At 45.7% G+C, this 12181-nt stretch overlaps 1 protein-coding gene across 2 annotated transcripts in view; it reads left to right on the forward strand.

Moving 5' to 3' along the window:
• The window catches only part of PTH1R (parathyroid hormone 1 receptor), a 125453-nt gene that overhangs the window by 55939 nt on the left and 57333 nt on the right, over positions 1-12181 (forward strand). The window contains exons 1-2 of one of the 2 annotated variants that reach the window (XM_083824074.1): positions 2601-2671; positions 7073-7178. Coding sequence is in view for 1 of the 2 variants with exons in the window: in XM_083824073.1 (XP_083680199.1) it covers positions 7073-7178 (106 nt within the window). In the remaining variant the exon portion in view is untranslated. Of the gene's footprint in view, positions 1-2600; positions 2672-7072; positions 7179-12181 lie in introns of those variants that run through there. The other variant, XM_083824073.1, reaches the window with a different exon arrangement.

The raw sequence follows: 12181 nt of genomic DNA on the forward strand, positions 1-12181 counted from the left end.
TCTCAGTGTTTGCCCCATCCTCATGCAACGCCTTACGTTCCCGACCACCTACATGCTGCCACATCTTCCTGCCTCTGATCCCACACGACCACGAGCTCCTTGCTGACCCAGATTGCTTCACTCCATGCTGAAGGCTATGCCAAAGGCAGCTGAATCCCCGCTGTGCTGCCCTCTGTCCTGCCCTGTTCCAGCATCCTAGGGACCTCTCTTTTGCCTCCAGATCACCAACACCGGTGCTTTCGTTTTCACACTTACCTTTTCCCTTTCCTTCTCATGCCCCCCTGCCACCTGCACCCTCTTTCTGCTTCACACTGGCAATTACCTGGTGTACTGCCATCCAGGAGGGTGATCACCAGCAATCCCTTGCATTGGGCCCATCCAGCGGCTGTGATGCTCTCAACCCTGACCAAGGAATCTGTTTGCCTTTAGCTATTTTTTGAGCTGCTGCCAGGGAAGTTTCACAAAAAGGATAGTGTTATTTCTGAAAATGAGTCCCATAAACAAGGATGAATATGACCTCCCCGTTGAGATTTGGGGTTTACTTTAGTGGCTGGGAGATCAGCCAATGAAATGGAAATACCAGAAAACATTATCATAATTACCCTATGGCCTCCTCTGGGGGCAAGGAAAAAAAAAAAAAAAAAAAAAAAAACGAAAACTGATTTGACAGGCTCTGGATAGCATTGTCATTTCACCCTTCCCTGCTTGGCCTGTCTCCTGCTCTGCATTTCTGCTTTCTCTGAACAAAGGGGAGAAAAAACATTCCTAGATTGTTCCTCCACAAGGAAATTTTCTGACAAAAAATAAAATAAAAATAAAAACAGTACCGGGAAGCCAAGAGGTGAGAACCTTTGAGAAAAAGTAGCAGATGCATTCATGCTGCAAAATTGGGAAGGCCAGAGAGGACACCACATCCCACCCAGCTGCACCCAGCCTGTAATGGCAGGAGTGCAGGGCAAAGCTGTCCTCCTGCACCCACCCCTGTACTGCTGGGCCTGTCTGAGTCTCTGAACTTGTGTAATTGTGGTGCCAAGTAAGCTCAGTGCAGGAATTTGTGCTGAAGCAAGTTAGGGAAGTCTCGTGGAAAGCGATTTGCTGTCAGATCTTTTGCAGTGATTACCTTCTGCAGGGGCACGCTGACCTCATCCTTCCAAACGGTTAGTTTTGGGAGATATACCTAGCTGTGACACTATTTCTGACTTCCTTCAGATGCTTCTCTTGCTCCCGGTGCTCAAACCAGAAAATCTCTGCTCCTTGATTCTGCAGATCTTGTCAGCTCTGCTCAGGTGGCCGCTTACTACAGACTCCAGCTGCCCAAAGCTCTCCCTCTTCAGGGCTATCATATTTTTTGTGAAATGCTCTGTGAGTAAAATCAAAGCTGTTCCCTGGAACTTGGCAATTTGCACCCCTTAAGGACTCAAACCACCCCTAAATAACTCATCCTAAACCCCATCTATGGTTGCAATGGGGCGTATTGCTTTGTCATCAAAAGTTTAATTCTGTGGTGTAAGCAGGGACAGAGATTTGGCGTCCTTTCTGTGATGAATCAAGGCTTGGAAAGTGCTTAAAAACAAGAATTAATGGCCTGTGAGAGAGAAGGTACAAGTCTGAGATGGGCACCTTGTCGTGAAAAAAAGAGGTAGTGCAGCTGAACAGGTCAGGCAGAGAGATGTGAGAGCCCTTCTTTCTATACTTGCCTTTAGCGTTGGTCCAACCATTGACTTTGTTTTTTTTCCAAGTGCTTGAGTTTCCTCATTTTGTGATAGAAACAACCAGAACTGGATTTTCCTGAGGAGGCACAGTTTCAGTTAAATTCTTAGGAAACACAAGCAAAGCTTCCTTCAAGCTTCTGAATATTTCAGGTATTTCATAAATAAAGATTTGTGGCTGCTCCTATTGCATCACCTGCATTGGAATCAGGGACTCACTTTGGGCAGCCATTCCAGAGGTCCAGAGCTGTCAACGTGTCCACGTCCCCAGCTCTTGAACTGAATACACATTTCTTATCAAGCCAATAAGACTAGTAGCAATTTGGAAGTTCTCTCACCTCATGTGGAAATTTCCAGCAGTTACATGTTTTACGAAGATGATTTTGATTTATTTATTTAATGTATTTTTCTTCTTTTTGTGTTATGAAAGAAGTATGCTTCATCCTGAAATCAAACCAAACTTAAATAACAACCTAAATTGCCCCACAAGAAAGGTTTTCTGAGAATCTCTAAAAATGATTTTCTTTGCATTTGTTGTCCAATGTATAGAAGAAACTTTGTGCAGATAGCACCAGTACAAAAAAAATGGCAACAGTATAGCCTATGACCCTAACCACCAGGAAATGAGAGGATACCACCAATCCACCTGGAAAAACTCTGGAGTAGGAAGTGCTCTCTTTGCTTCAGACTCAAAAAAAAAAAAATAAAATTTAATTTAAAAAAAAGAAAAAGATATCTTTATCTGAGTCATGTCCCCTTATAGTTGTTGAAGAAAAAAAAAAAAAGGCACAGCTGATCTGACTTGGTTTAGGTGGTGGCTTGACAATGGAATGAATCTCAGGTGATCTCTGTAGCTAAATCTCCAAGGACTATAAGGGGAGCCCTGCATGAGCATCTTAGATGGATAAGTGCTGCTGTGGAGGTCCTCAGTTAGCCAATATGGCAGGTTTTGTATTTACAAGGTATGATACTTGTTCCTTTTGTCTGACTAATGGTTGTCTAGAGAAGCAGAAAGTGAGAAGTACTGGGTTGCAAATAGGTGGCCTCCAGGCAGGTAGAAGAGGTTCTTTGTAAAAGATGGGTAATTAAATCTGTATGGGCTGGGGCTACAGTATTTGCTTGGAAGGAACACTTCTAGCATCTTCTCTTAATTGACTTTCCCTGGTCCTGAAGAGTAGGTGTACAGAATAATCAAAGCAGATTATGCTGAGTGTGCCACACTGGACTGTGCCCTAAATGTATATTCATCTATCTGGATGCACAGCAGGGCATGGATGTTTCTCTTACCTTGGAAAAATAGAGGACCTACAGGAATGTAAAAATAACCTTATTGAGTTGACCTTCTGTTCTGACAGAGCATTCCCAGAGCTGTCAGCTTAGGATGTTTAGAAAAGGAGAGAGCTCTTATGGCTGTCACCTTCCAGCATTCGGTAGTCAGCAGTTCAAGACCTCCCTGCATCAAAATTAGCATGTAGGCTACGGTGCTTAACAGCCACTGAGGGATTTGTCCTTCATTAATTTGTCTAGTTCTGTTTCGAATCTATTCATGTAACTTGCATACATCATTCTTCTGTTTCTCTTACACTGTGTTCTCTCCATCTTGTGCCTCTCTGTGCTCAAATTCTGCAGAACTGTGACTAACTGCCATCCTTCCCCTTTTCTGCACCACTTGGTATTTTAGATGCCTCTCATGCACATGTATTTAGTCCTGTCTCTCTCCCAACCCTAGGGATTCAAATCTACTCCAAGCCACTGGCTGGTTTGCCAGCAGTGGTTCCCACCTGTTCGAAGCTCCTGCAGCCCATACCTCAGCACTTCTGAAAGTGAAGCCACTTATTTTGCTGTCCAGGGATATTCAGATTCAAAGAAGTTGGTACACATGTCTGCTAATGATTTCAGTGAGGCCATCCCATGGTATATTTGGATCAGGTATCAAGGTTGTTTGTCAAAGAGGAAGTTTTGCCAAGCCTGACCCAAATATGTCTAATTTCACGAGTACACCTGTGTTGCAATGAAAATGTCCCTGTTGGTTTCATTTAACCTTACAGCTTAGGCTAGAAACACAAAGAGTGAGACATTGTCTTAAGATCAGAAGACAAAGAGCAATAAAATCAGGTGTACAGAGGAAAAAAAAAAGTGGCAATGAACAGTTAAAGGTGCTTCAGCATCTGGCAGGTCCAAAGCTGCTCTACAGTGTCCAGCTGTGGTTGTCTGCCCTATCCTGTGTACCAGCCCTTCACCCAAGTCTGAGCCATTTCAGCGCCTGATCTGGCAGCACACTGCTGTTTCCGGAGAGCTTTCAGCAGGGCTGATGTGCTGAAATATCCCAGCAAGTTGGTGGGCAAGGGCTGGAGACTAAGCATGGTGAAGCATGAGAAAGGTGGCTCTGGGCCTGTCATCCCGTCTTGTCCCAGCTGCAGTCAGACCAGTTTTGCTTCTTAGGTGTTTAATGTGAGTCATTCAGCAGCAAAAGAATGGCATTTCAGATTTTCTTTAAATATAATAGAATAGTTTAGTTGGAAGAGATCATCTAGTCCAACTGCCCGACCTCTTCAGGGCTAACTAAACGTTAAAGTATATTATTGAGGGCAATATCCAAATGTCTCTTGAGCACTGACAGTCATGGGGCATCAACCACCTTGCTAGGAAGCCTGTTCCAGTGTCTGACCACCCTCACAATAAAGAATTTTTAGGCATTTTTAGGCATTTCACACCATTGTTGATCACCCAGTGCCCCAGAAGTAGCCCCATTCACTACCATGCTTTGAGCTCTGCAGTCAACCAGTTCTTCACTCAGCACGGTGTGAACCTCTTTCATCTCACAATCTGTCCAGAAGGATGCCATGAGGGACAGAGCTTTCCACATCTCTTGAGGCAGACTCATCTTCTTTAAGCCAGAGGATTCAATGAAAATCTGTTCTTATTCATGTATACGTCTACATACATGTTTCATCTTCCTCAGCCAAGGAGAATCACAAAATGGTTAAGGTTGGAGGGAACCTCTGGAGGCCATCTGGTCTGAGACCCCTGCTCAGGCAGGGCCACCTACAGCAGGTTGCCTAGAAACACAAAAAAATATGGTTTAAACATATCTCTTAGTATTTATATCGGCTTGGGGAGAGGGGAGGAAATGGGGAATATATATATATATTTGTTTTTATTATTTTATTTTTTGAGTAGTCTGACAAATTTTGGAAGTGCAAAGCTGATAATCCCTGGTTCCAGGGCTCAGGAAAGCTGAAAAGCCAGCTTCAGTTCAGAGCCCTGTCCTAGCTATTGCACCCTGCTCAGGGCACAGAGCTTGGTGCCTCAGCTCTGCTTCTGGGAAATAGAAATTATTTCCTGTGCCTGGGCTGGACAGGACATCGTACATCCTACTGGGAAGAAGCTGTCCCCTCTCAGAGCATGGCCAAAGGAAGCTGAGGATGAAGGGATGTATCATTTGAAATCCCTGAGGATGAGCATTCATAGAGCATTCTGCTCTATTCAGCCACTATAAATCCAGAGTAACTCCTCTGGCTTTGATGGAATTGTTCAGGATTCATGCAGCTGCAAGTGACAGCAGGATTGGACCCAAAGGTTTTATGTTTCCAATAAAAGGGTTTAAATGCTGGATATTGCCTTAAATGTGGACTGGCCAAACATCTGGAAAGGGATAATTTTATTTTGCTTTAATATTGATGTTTTGAAACCATCTCCCACTTCTGAAAGAGGATTTTAGTGTGGATTTTTTCCAAGGGTATGAAAAACTAACTTCTGTTTTACTCAGAATCCCCTTATCAGATCTAGATATCCATCTGTGTGTCTGTTAGCACATCAGCTGCTTGAGCATTCACCGTTCCCCTCTGTAAGACCACATGTGAAATAAAGTCTAGGTTTACTTTTAAGTTGGATTTCATTAACCTTCATTATGTTGTTTGTAATAAGTCTTGAGAACAGATTGGCCTTCAGCTATGCACTGAGGTTTAGACCTGCTCCATCCATCAGGATGTGGAGAGCTACCATAGGCATAACAGATTTACTGCAGCCAGTCTCACCAGCACAGTCAATACAGGTTAATAAATTAAAAAATAATAATAATAAAACTGTTGCTTTCTATAAAATAGTACAGCAGTCATTTTTGATTAAATTACACCATTAAGAAAAAGTGCTAAGTCCTGTAGAAGTCCAGGGAAAGGTAGGCTCTGCTCTTACTGCTTTTACAGTTTAATGAAGACCAAAAAAAAAGTATTAGGGAAATCGATGCAATGAGAGGACTGGTCCTGGATGCCTGAGCAGGACACAAACCAAGTACCTAAGAGGCACACGAGGAAATGAGAGCGGCCGTATTGTATTAGATCAAAGCTCTTAATGGCATGATAACCAAAGCACTTGTTGGTCAGGCCTACACCATGGGTGTAACCCCAGCTTCCAGAGGCCAGCCCTGCCTAACGGGAAAGTGCCAGCTTCATGAAACAAGATGGTTTTTGTGACCAGAAAGTGTCTCAGAGGGCCTTGTATCATTGTGTATCAGCAAGCAGCAAACAGAGGAGGGTAAAGTAGCTTCTGGGTAAAGCACCCTCCCTGCTCTGCCATCCCGTCTTCTTGTTCCTTGACCTCTGGAAACCTTACAGGCAGAACATAGAGGGGAAGAAATCAAATATTCCAGGGTGATGTTCACAGCCTCCTTTCCCTGAGCCCTCAGTCAGGGGGCAGATGCTGTCACCTCATAGACAGCCCCCTAGGGCAGCCCCCTCTGTACTTGTTCTTGGATTTAGGAAGGATATTGATAGGAACTGACTCCATGGGGCTGAAGGCCTGAAAAAGAGGTTGTAAATAGCACAGCATTCATGATGCCAGGTTGTGATTCTTAAAGGGAGAAAAAGCCCTTGAACTTTTACCCCCTGGTAGTATTTTCCAAGAGGTGGGTGCCAGCAAACAAAGCATTGCTTTGCCACCCTGAGCGTTATATTTAATTATGCTTCTGTGTCCCAAAGGAAACAGTGTTTAAAAATGCTGAGCCTATGTTATTTACTAGAATGCTTTATTTCCCTTGGGTAATAGCCTTGTCCCTCCAAGCTGCAAACTGAGGCGTGCCACCCAAGAAGTTGCTCCCTTTCTGCGTGCAAGCATGTGTTTGCTGCGTGCAACTGCAATGTGCGCCTCCTTTGCCTTGTACACAAATATTTCCATGTGGCATCTTGTAGAGGGTGTTCCTTGGACACCAATTAGGGAGCAAAATGAGATGGGAAGAACAAGGCTGGTGAAAGAAACTGTTGGTGCGATGGAGATTGTGCATTCAGATCATCTGCATTGTCTAGGTAGCTTGTGCCCTGCTGCTTTTCCTGTGCTGAAGCTTAACCTCGTTTCTGCCATTGCTGCAGGTGGATGCTGACGATGTCATCACCAAAGAGGAGCAGATCTTCTTACTGCTAAAAGCCAAGGCCAAGTGCGAGCGACACCTGAAAGCCAAGGTGCCCAAGGTGCACGGTGAGTGTTCCCACAGCAACCCCAACTGCGGGGCTGGGGCTTGGAGCACATGAGGGGTGCAGCTGAAGACATCCCACCAGACTCCTTTTTTCTGGTTAAGCTATGAGAAAGATATTATAGCACAAGGTATTGGAAAGCATAGACGTCACATCCGCTTTCTCCCGTTCCAGATGCCAGATTCAGGGAGTCTGGAGGATACAAGAGACATGGTCATGGGCTTACAGCCCTTATTGCTGTACCCAAACCCCAGGCAATGCATGGGAGGCATCACCCACCAGTACACCTTTGCAGCAGGACACAAGTGGTGTGGGAAACAAAGCAGCCTTCCAACACCCCTCCTGTTTCCCTCGAACAAATTGTCTCTATTCTCCTCAAATGGGCCCAAGCTTGGCTAAGCCCCTCTCTTCTACTTCCTTTCTATTTTGAGCTGTAAAATTACTACCAGATGTAGGACTGGGGGGAGAAGGAAGGGAGAAAGCTCTCTCATGTGGGCAGCAAAATAATCATCCCCCATTGGTTTCTTTCATCAATCTCACATGTGTTAATTATTGGCACCAGGGCTGTATATTGAGACATCCTGCACCACCCAGCTAGTCCTGCGTGGGCATCCTGTCCCCTCTCCCTCTACTGCCTGAGAGCAGGGGATGAGGCAGATTGCCTCCTACCTTCACCTTAGCGTCCTAGAGGTCTCTCTTTCCACAGCCAGCACTGGCAGAGAGACCTGGAGACCTCATCACCAGCCCACAAAAAGCTCCCCAAAGCCAGCTGTGATTTGGAGCAGAGCTGCCTGCCCACCTGGTGTCTCTCTCCTGTTGGAAATCACAGGAAGGGGCTGTAAAAAAAAAAAAAATCACTTTCAGTTTATTCCAGGCCTCCAGCTTTACATCAGCCAAAACCTCAAGCCACATCCTCTGTGCTTCTTTGTCCTATTCACCCAATGCCCAATTAACACCTCATTAAAAAAAACATATGTGCAAAGGCATTTCCTTCTGTTGTACTTCAGACCACCTGCCTACCTTGGGACAGGGTGATATCAACCAGCTGGTCTTGCTCTCACACCCTATTTTCTAGCCCTTCTCTAGGAGACCATCAGCATTTTGCCTTGATCTCTTAACGGGCAGCAGCAGTGTTGGTAGGGCTGGGGAGATGGTGACTGTGTATAACCAACAACCAGGTTTGGGGCTCCTTACCACAGTCACTTTGGTAGAACAAAGGAATCCCATCATGGGGTTTTGTAAGCACACCCGTGGTCCTGCTTTAAGACCTCGTTCTTCAACCATGAGACCAGCATTAGCTCTTCCTTTGACTGCAGCAGAGAGGGATCTAATCCAGTGACATTTAGACATCTCATGGACCCATGCTGAGTCCTGGCCTTGGAAAAAGTTATCCTGAGCTGCTAAAGCTATAAAACTTTGGTTTTCTGCTTCATCCTCCATAGAAAACCTCTGCTTGTTTCCAAGTAGCCCAGCCAAAAGGAGGAATCATTAACTTGATATCTACAGCAGTGCACTCGAGGCTTTAAAGACTCAGTGCAATCATTAACAGTAGATAGCTGGAACAAACTCATCTGCAAGGGATTCCTCAACCCAAAGGCAGAAAGAACCCTTACTTAGCCTTCCCCAAGAGATGGTGTCTTAAAATACTGTTAAAACCCCTACTTTGCCACACCTGTGTGACTCCCCCAGCAGTTCTCACTTGTGCTTCACAGGGCAGTGAGCTGCCAGACCACCTCTGGGATGTCAAAGATGGAGGGCTTTCAGTTTGGAAAAGAACTTTCCACTTAGCAGAGGAGCTGCCATCCAGAGATTTTAGGCTACAGACACCCCTGAACACACGAAATGATAATGTTACAGGATATTTGTGAACAGAAAAATTCAAAGTCTATTTTTGTGGTTTTCCCACCCCTACATGCTCCAGGAGTGTGAAGGAATGAATAGTTTTTGGCCTTCTTGTGTGCTGAGGGGTGGTAGAACAAAAGGCTGTAATCTGCGTGATCAAATCTCTTGGCTAAGGCTCACAAGCTCAGTCTTTGCACATAGCTCAGCGTGAAAAGTGGTCAGGCCCAGTCCTTTCCTTCTTTGAAGATATGGAAACTGGGGTCTGGTTTCTATTTGTGCTGCTCACCCAAGGACATACGAGGCTGTGCACTTCTCAGCCAGATGGAGGAGGACTTAATCCCTTTGCATCTTCCCTCACTACAGATGCAAAAGAAAGCAATTTGGAAAAGGCAACAGTTTTCAAAATTAAATGTACTAATCCTCAGCTGCAGAATATATGCGGGCAAAATGGTCGTGACGTGGAGCAATATGGATCCTGGGTGAGCACTCCAAGCCTTCAGGCACTCTCCTGTGATACTGCTCCAGATATTCAGTTTGGGTGGCATAAGGACTGTTCTTGTATTGCCACCCCACCTGGTCCTTTCTCTGTCTTGTCTTTGGACTTTTAGTGGTAGGGGACAGAATTATACTTCACAGTGTGTTCAGCCCCAGCAATACCTGGCCTTTCCTGGAAGCAAAGCATGTGATCTGCAGGCAGACCTGCTCAGGAAGATCTCTGTGCCATGTAATAATCTGTGTAACAATAATGGCAGCACACATCACCAGTGTGCCACTATTTCTATGTCAATAAATCAAAAGCTGTTACCACCAGAGGACAATATGAATTTGAGCCAAAGTGGTCACAGTGTTGGTGATGGTGGCATGCAGAAGAGGTAGATTACTAATGGGCTTGAACATCTTGAGCTCCTTTTAGAGCTGGTGGATGGAGGAGAGCACCTTTGGGTGACATCTGTGTCCCAACTCTCTCCAGATATGGATCACAGACTAAACGTAGGATTTCTATTTAGATGAACCACTTAACACTGGGCTGAAGGCTGGACAAGATGTTCAGAGGTCCCTTCCAACCAGCATTTCAATGATTAGTCCTGCCCAGGGGACTTAGAATTACAAAGTAGTGACGTTGAAGCTCCTTGGAGAGATTGCCTCCTCTCTGCAGCCCTCAGGGCTCAGGTATTGAGGACTGATGATGGCCAAGCTACAATGCAGCAGATACAGAATTGGAGAGAAAAGGTCTAGGTAATTCATCTGTTTTGGGGGTCATAAGGAAAACCCATCGCACAGTTGTCAAAGGACAAGATTTCTTCAGCCATTTTTCACTTAGTTTAAGAATCACACGCGAGGGGGAAAAGCTATGCTGAGCTCTGCTTGAAGGAATCTAAATCTAACTCACTGCCTCCCAGGAACAATGCATCACTGCCTGGCATGTTAAAGGTGAAAAAAGAGATTGAAGTCTCTTCCATTAGTTCCACTTCACTCTGTCTGAAAGTATCAAAAAAGGCTTTAGAGCAGGAGTTGGATCCAAGCTTTATGATCTGCCCAGCTTTATGATCTGCCTGCGCCGCAGCCTTCAGCTCCAGCCACAGGACACCCCAGTGACAGCCCCGTGACGTAGATGCTTGGGAAAGGAGAAAGTTACAGCATAAAATCCCTGGCCTGAGTCAATGAGGAGCAGCTTTGAACTCAAGAGTCCCATCTCTCCAGGGAAGCTCTAAACCGCAAGGGTCATAGGAACAGAGACCTTTGACCCCATGGCTGTTTTAGAGCTTCCTTGCACCGCATATTCACTCAGGCTCTGCAACTAGCAAAGACTGCTGATGCTTCTTGCATCCCTGCTGCAGAGTTTTGTCTGGCACCCCTCCATGCTCAGCGTTATGGCTGGTGGAACAGCTTCAGAAGACCTTGAGAGAAGCACCCATTGCCGCAGGCACACAGGGATACCTCCTATACCTCCTCCTGCAGCTCTCTGAGCCACGGGGTGAGCACTTTTGCAGACAGCTTCTGCTTCTCCAAGGAGCTTTTTGAGGACCCCTTCCTGCAAAATCTGATTTCACCAACACTTCAAGTGCATACCCAGATTTGAGCCGGACTGAATGTAGCTCTCTAAGATGAGCTTACCTGGGAGGTGTCAGAGGTGTTTTAATATCTCCCCTCTCAGACAAGGAGAAAAAGTAGTCCCATCCACTCCTAACTGCACGCCATGTCTTGACTAGTCCTACAGGGCATCCCCCTACCAAGGGGAAGGAACATGGTTTAGTGGGTGACATTGGTAGTAGGGTGATGGTTGGACCAGATGATCTTGAAGGTCTATTCCAACCTTAATGATTCTATGATGAGTGACTTCAGCACAAGCCTATATCCTCGGTGAGATGCGTTGGCTAACAAAGGCCAGGCAGAAATGGGCTGTGGTGACAGACATGGTAAGGACCCGTGTGCATGCAGAGGCCAGTTTTCTTACCACAAAAAGCATGACTTCATTTGCTATCTTGGATTCCTTTAGCATGGAAGTTCGGGCAGGGCCAAATGGGGCAACTGATCAAGCTGAGAAAGAGCCTTTTTGGAGGAAGTTTGTTTTTCAGCTGAATCAGCTTCCTGGTCTGGTTCATCACACAGCCCTATAAACAAGAGGGCTGTCACAGGGAGAGAAGCAGAGCCAGGAATTAGAAGTATTGGAGTAAGCTGTGTTGCACTGAGCACTGCCTGCTAAGCCTCTGATGTTTTGGAAGCCCAGGATGATTTATCTCTTGTTGCCTGCTCTAATTACACCCGTGTGGCCCTGCTGCACATCAAGAGGTGTGTGCATCCACTCAGTGCTGTCACATCCTGTCCCACCATCACCCTAGATGCTCGCCTATCCTTCTTCATCAGAAGTTGCCAGCTACCACCTGGCAGATGGCTGCTTGGATCCTCCTCCTGCCTGGGTGTGATTGCAGCATGCTGTCATTATTTATTCCACTCTATAGTAGTCAATGGTCTGTGTTTTCAGAAGCAGTGAGAGAATCTGGGACACCTTGTTTTTTTTTGATTTTTTTTTCTTTTTGATAGAAAGAAATATCACGTAAGCTGGCACGAAAGCTTGCTAGGGCTGCTGTCCTCATTCTTGAGAGCTGACGCACAGGGATATTCAACGCCTCACCTCCCATCTCAAAGGAGAGCCTGTGGCAGAGC

Source organism: Anser anser, assembly GCF_964211835.1.
Source record: "Anser anser genome assembly, chromosome: 2".
NCBI lineage: Eukaryota > Metazoa > Chordata > Aves > Anseriformes > Anatidae > Anser > Anser anser.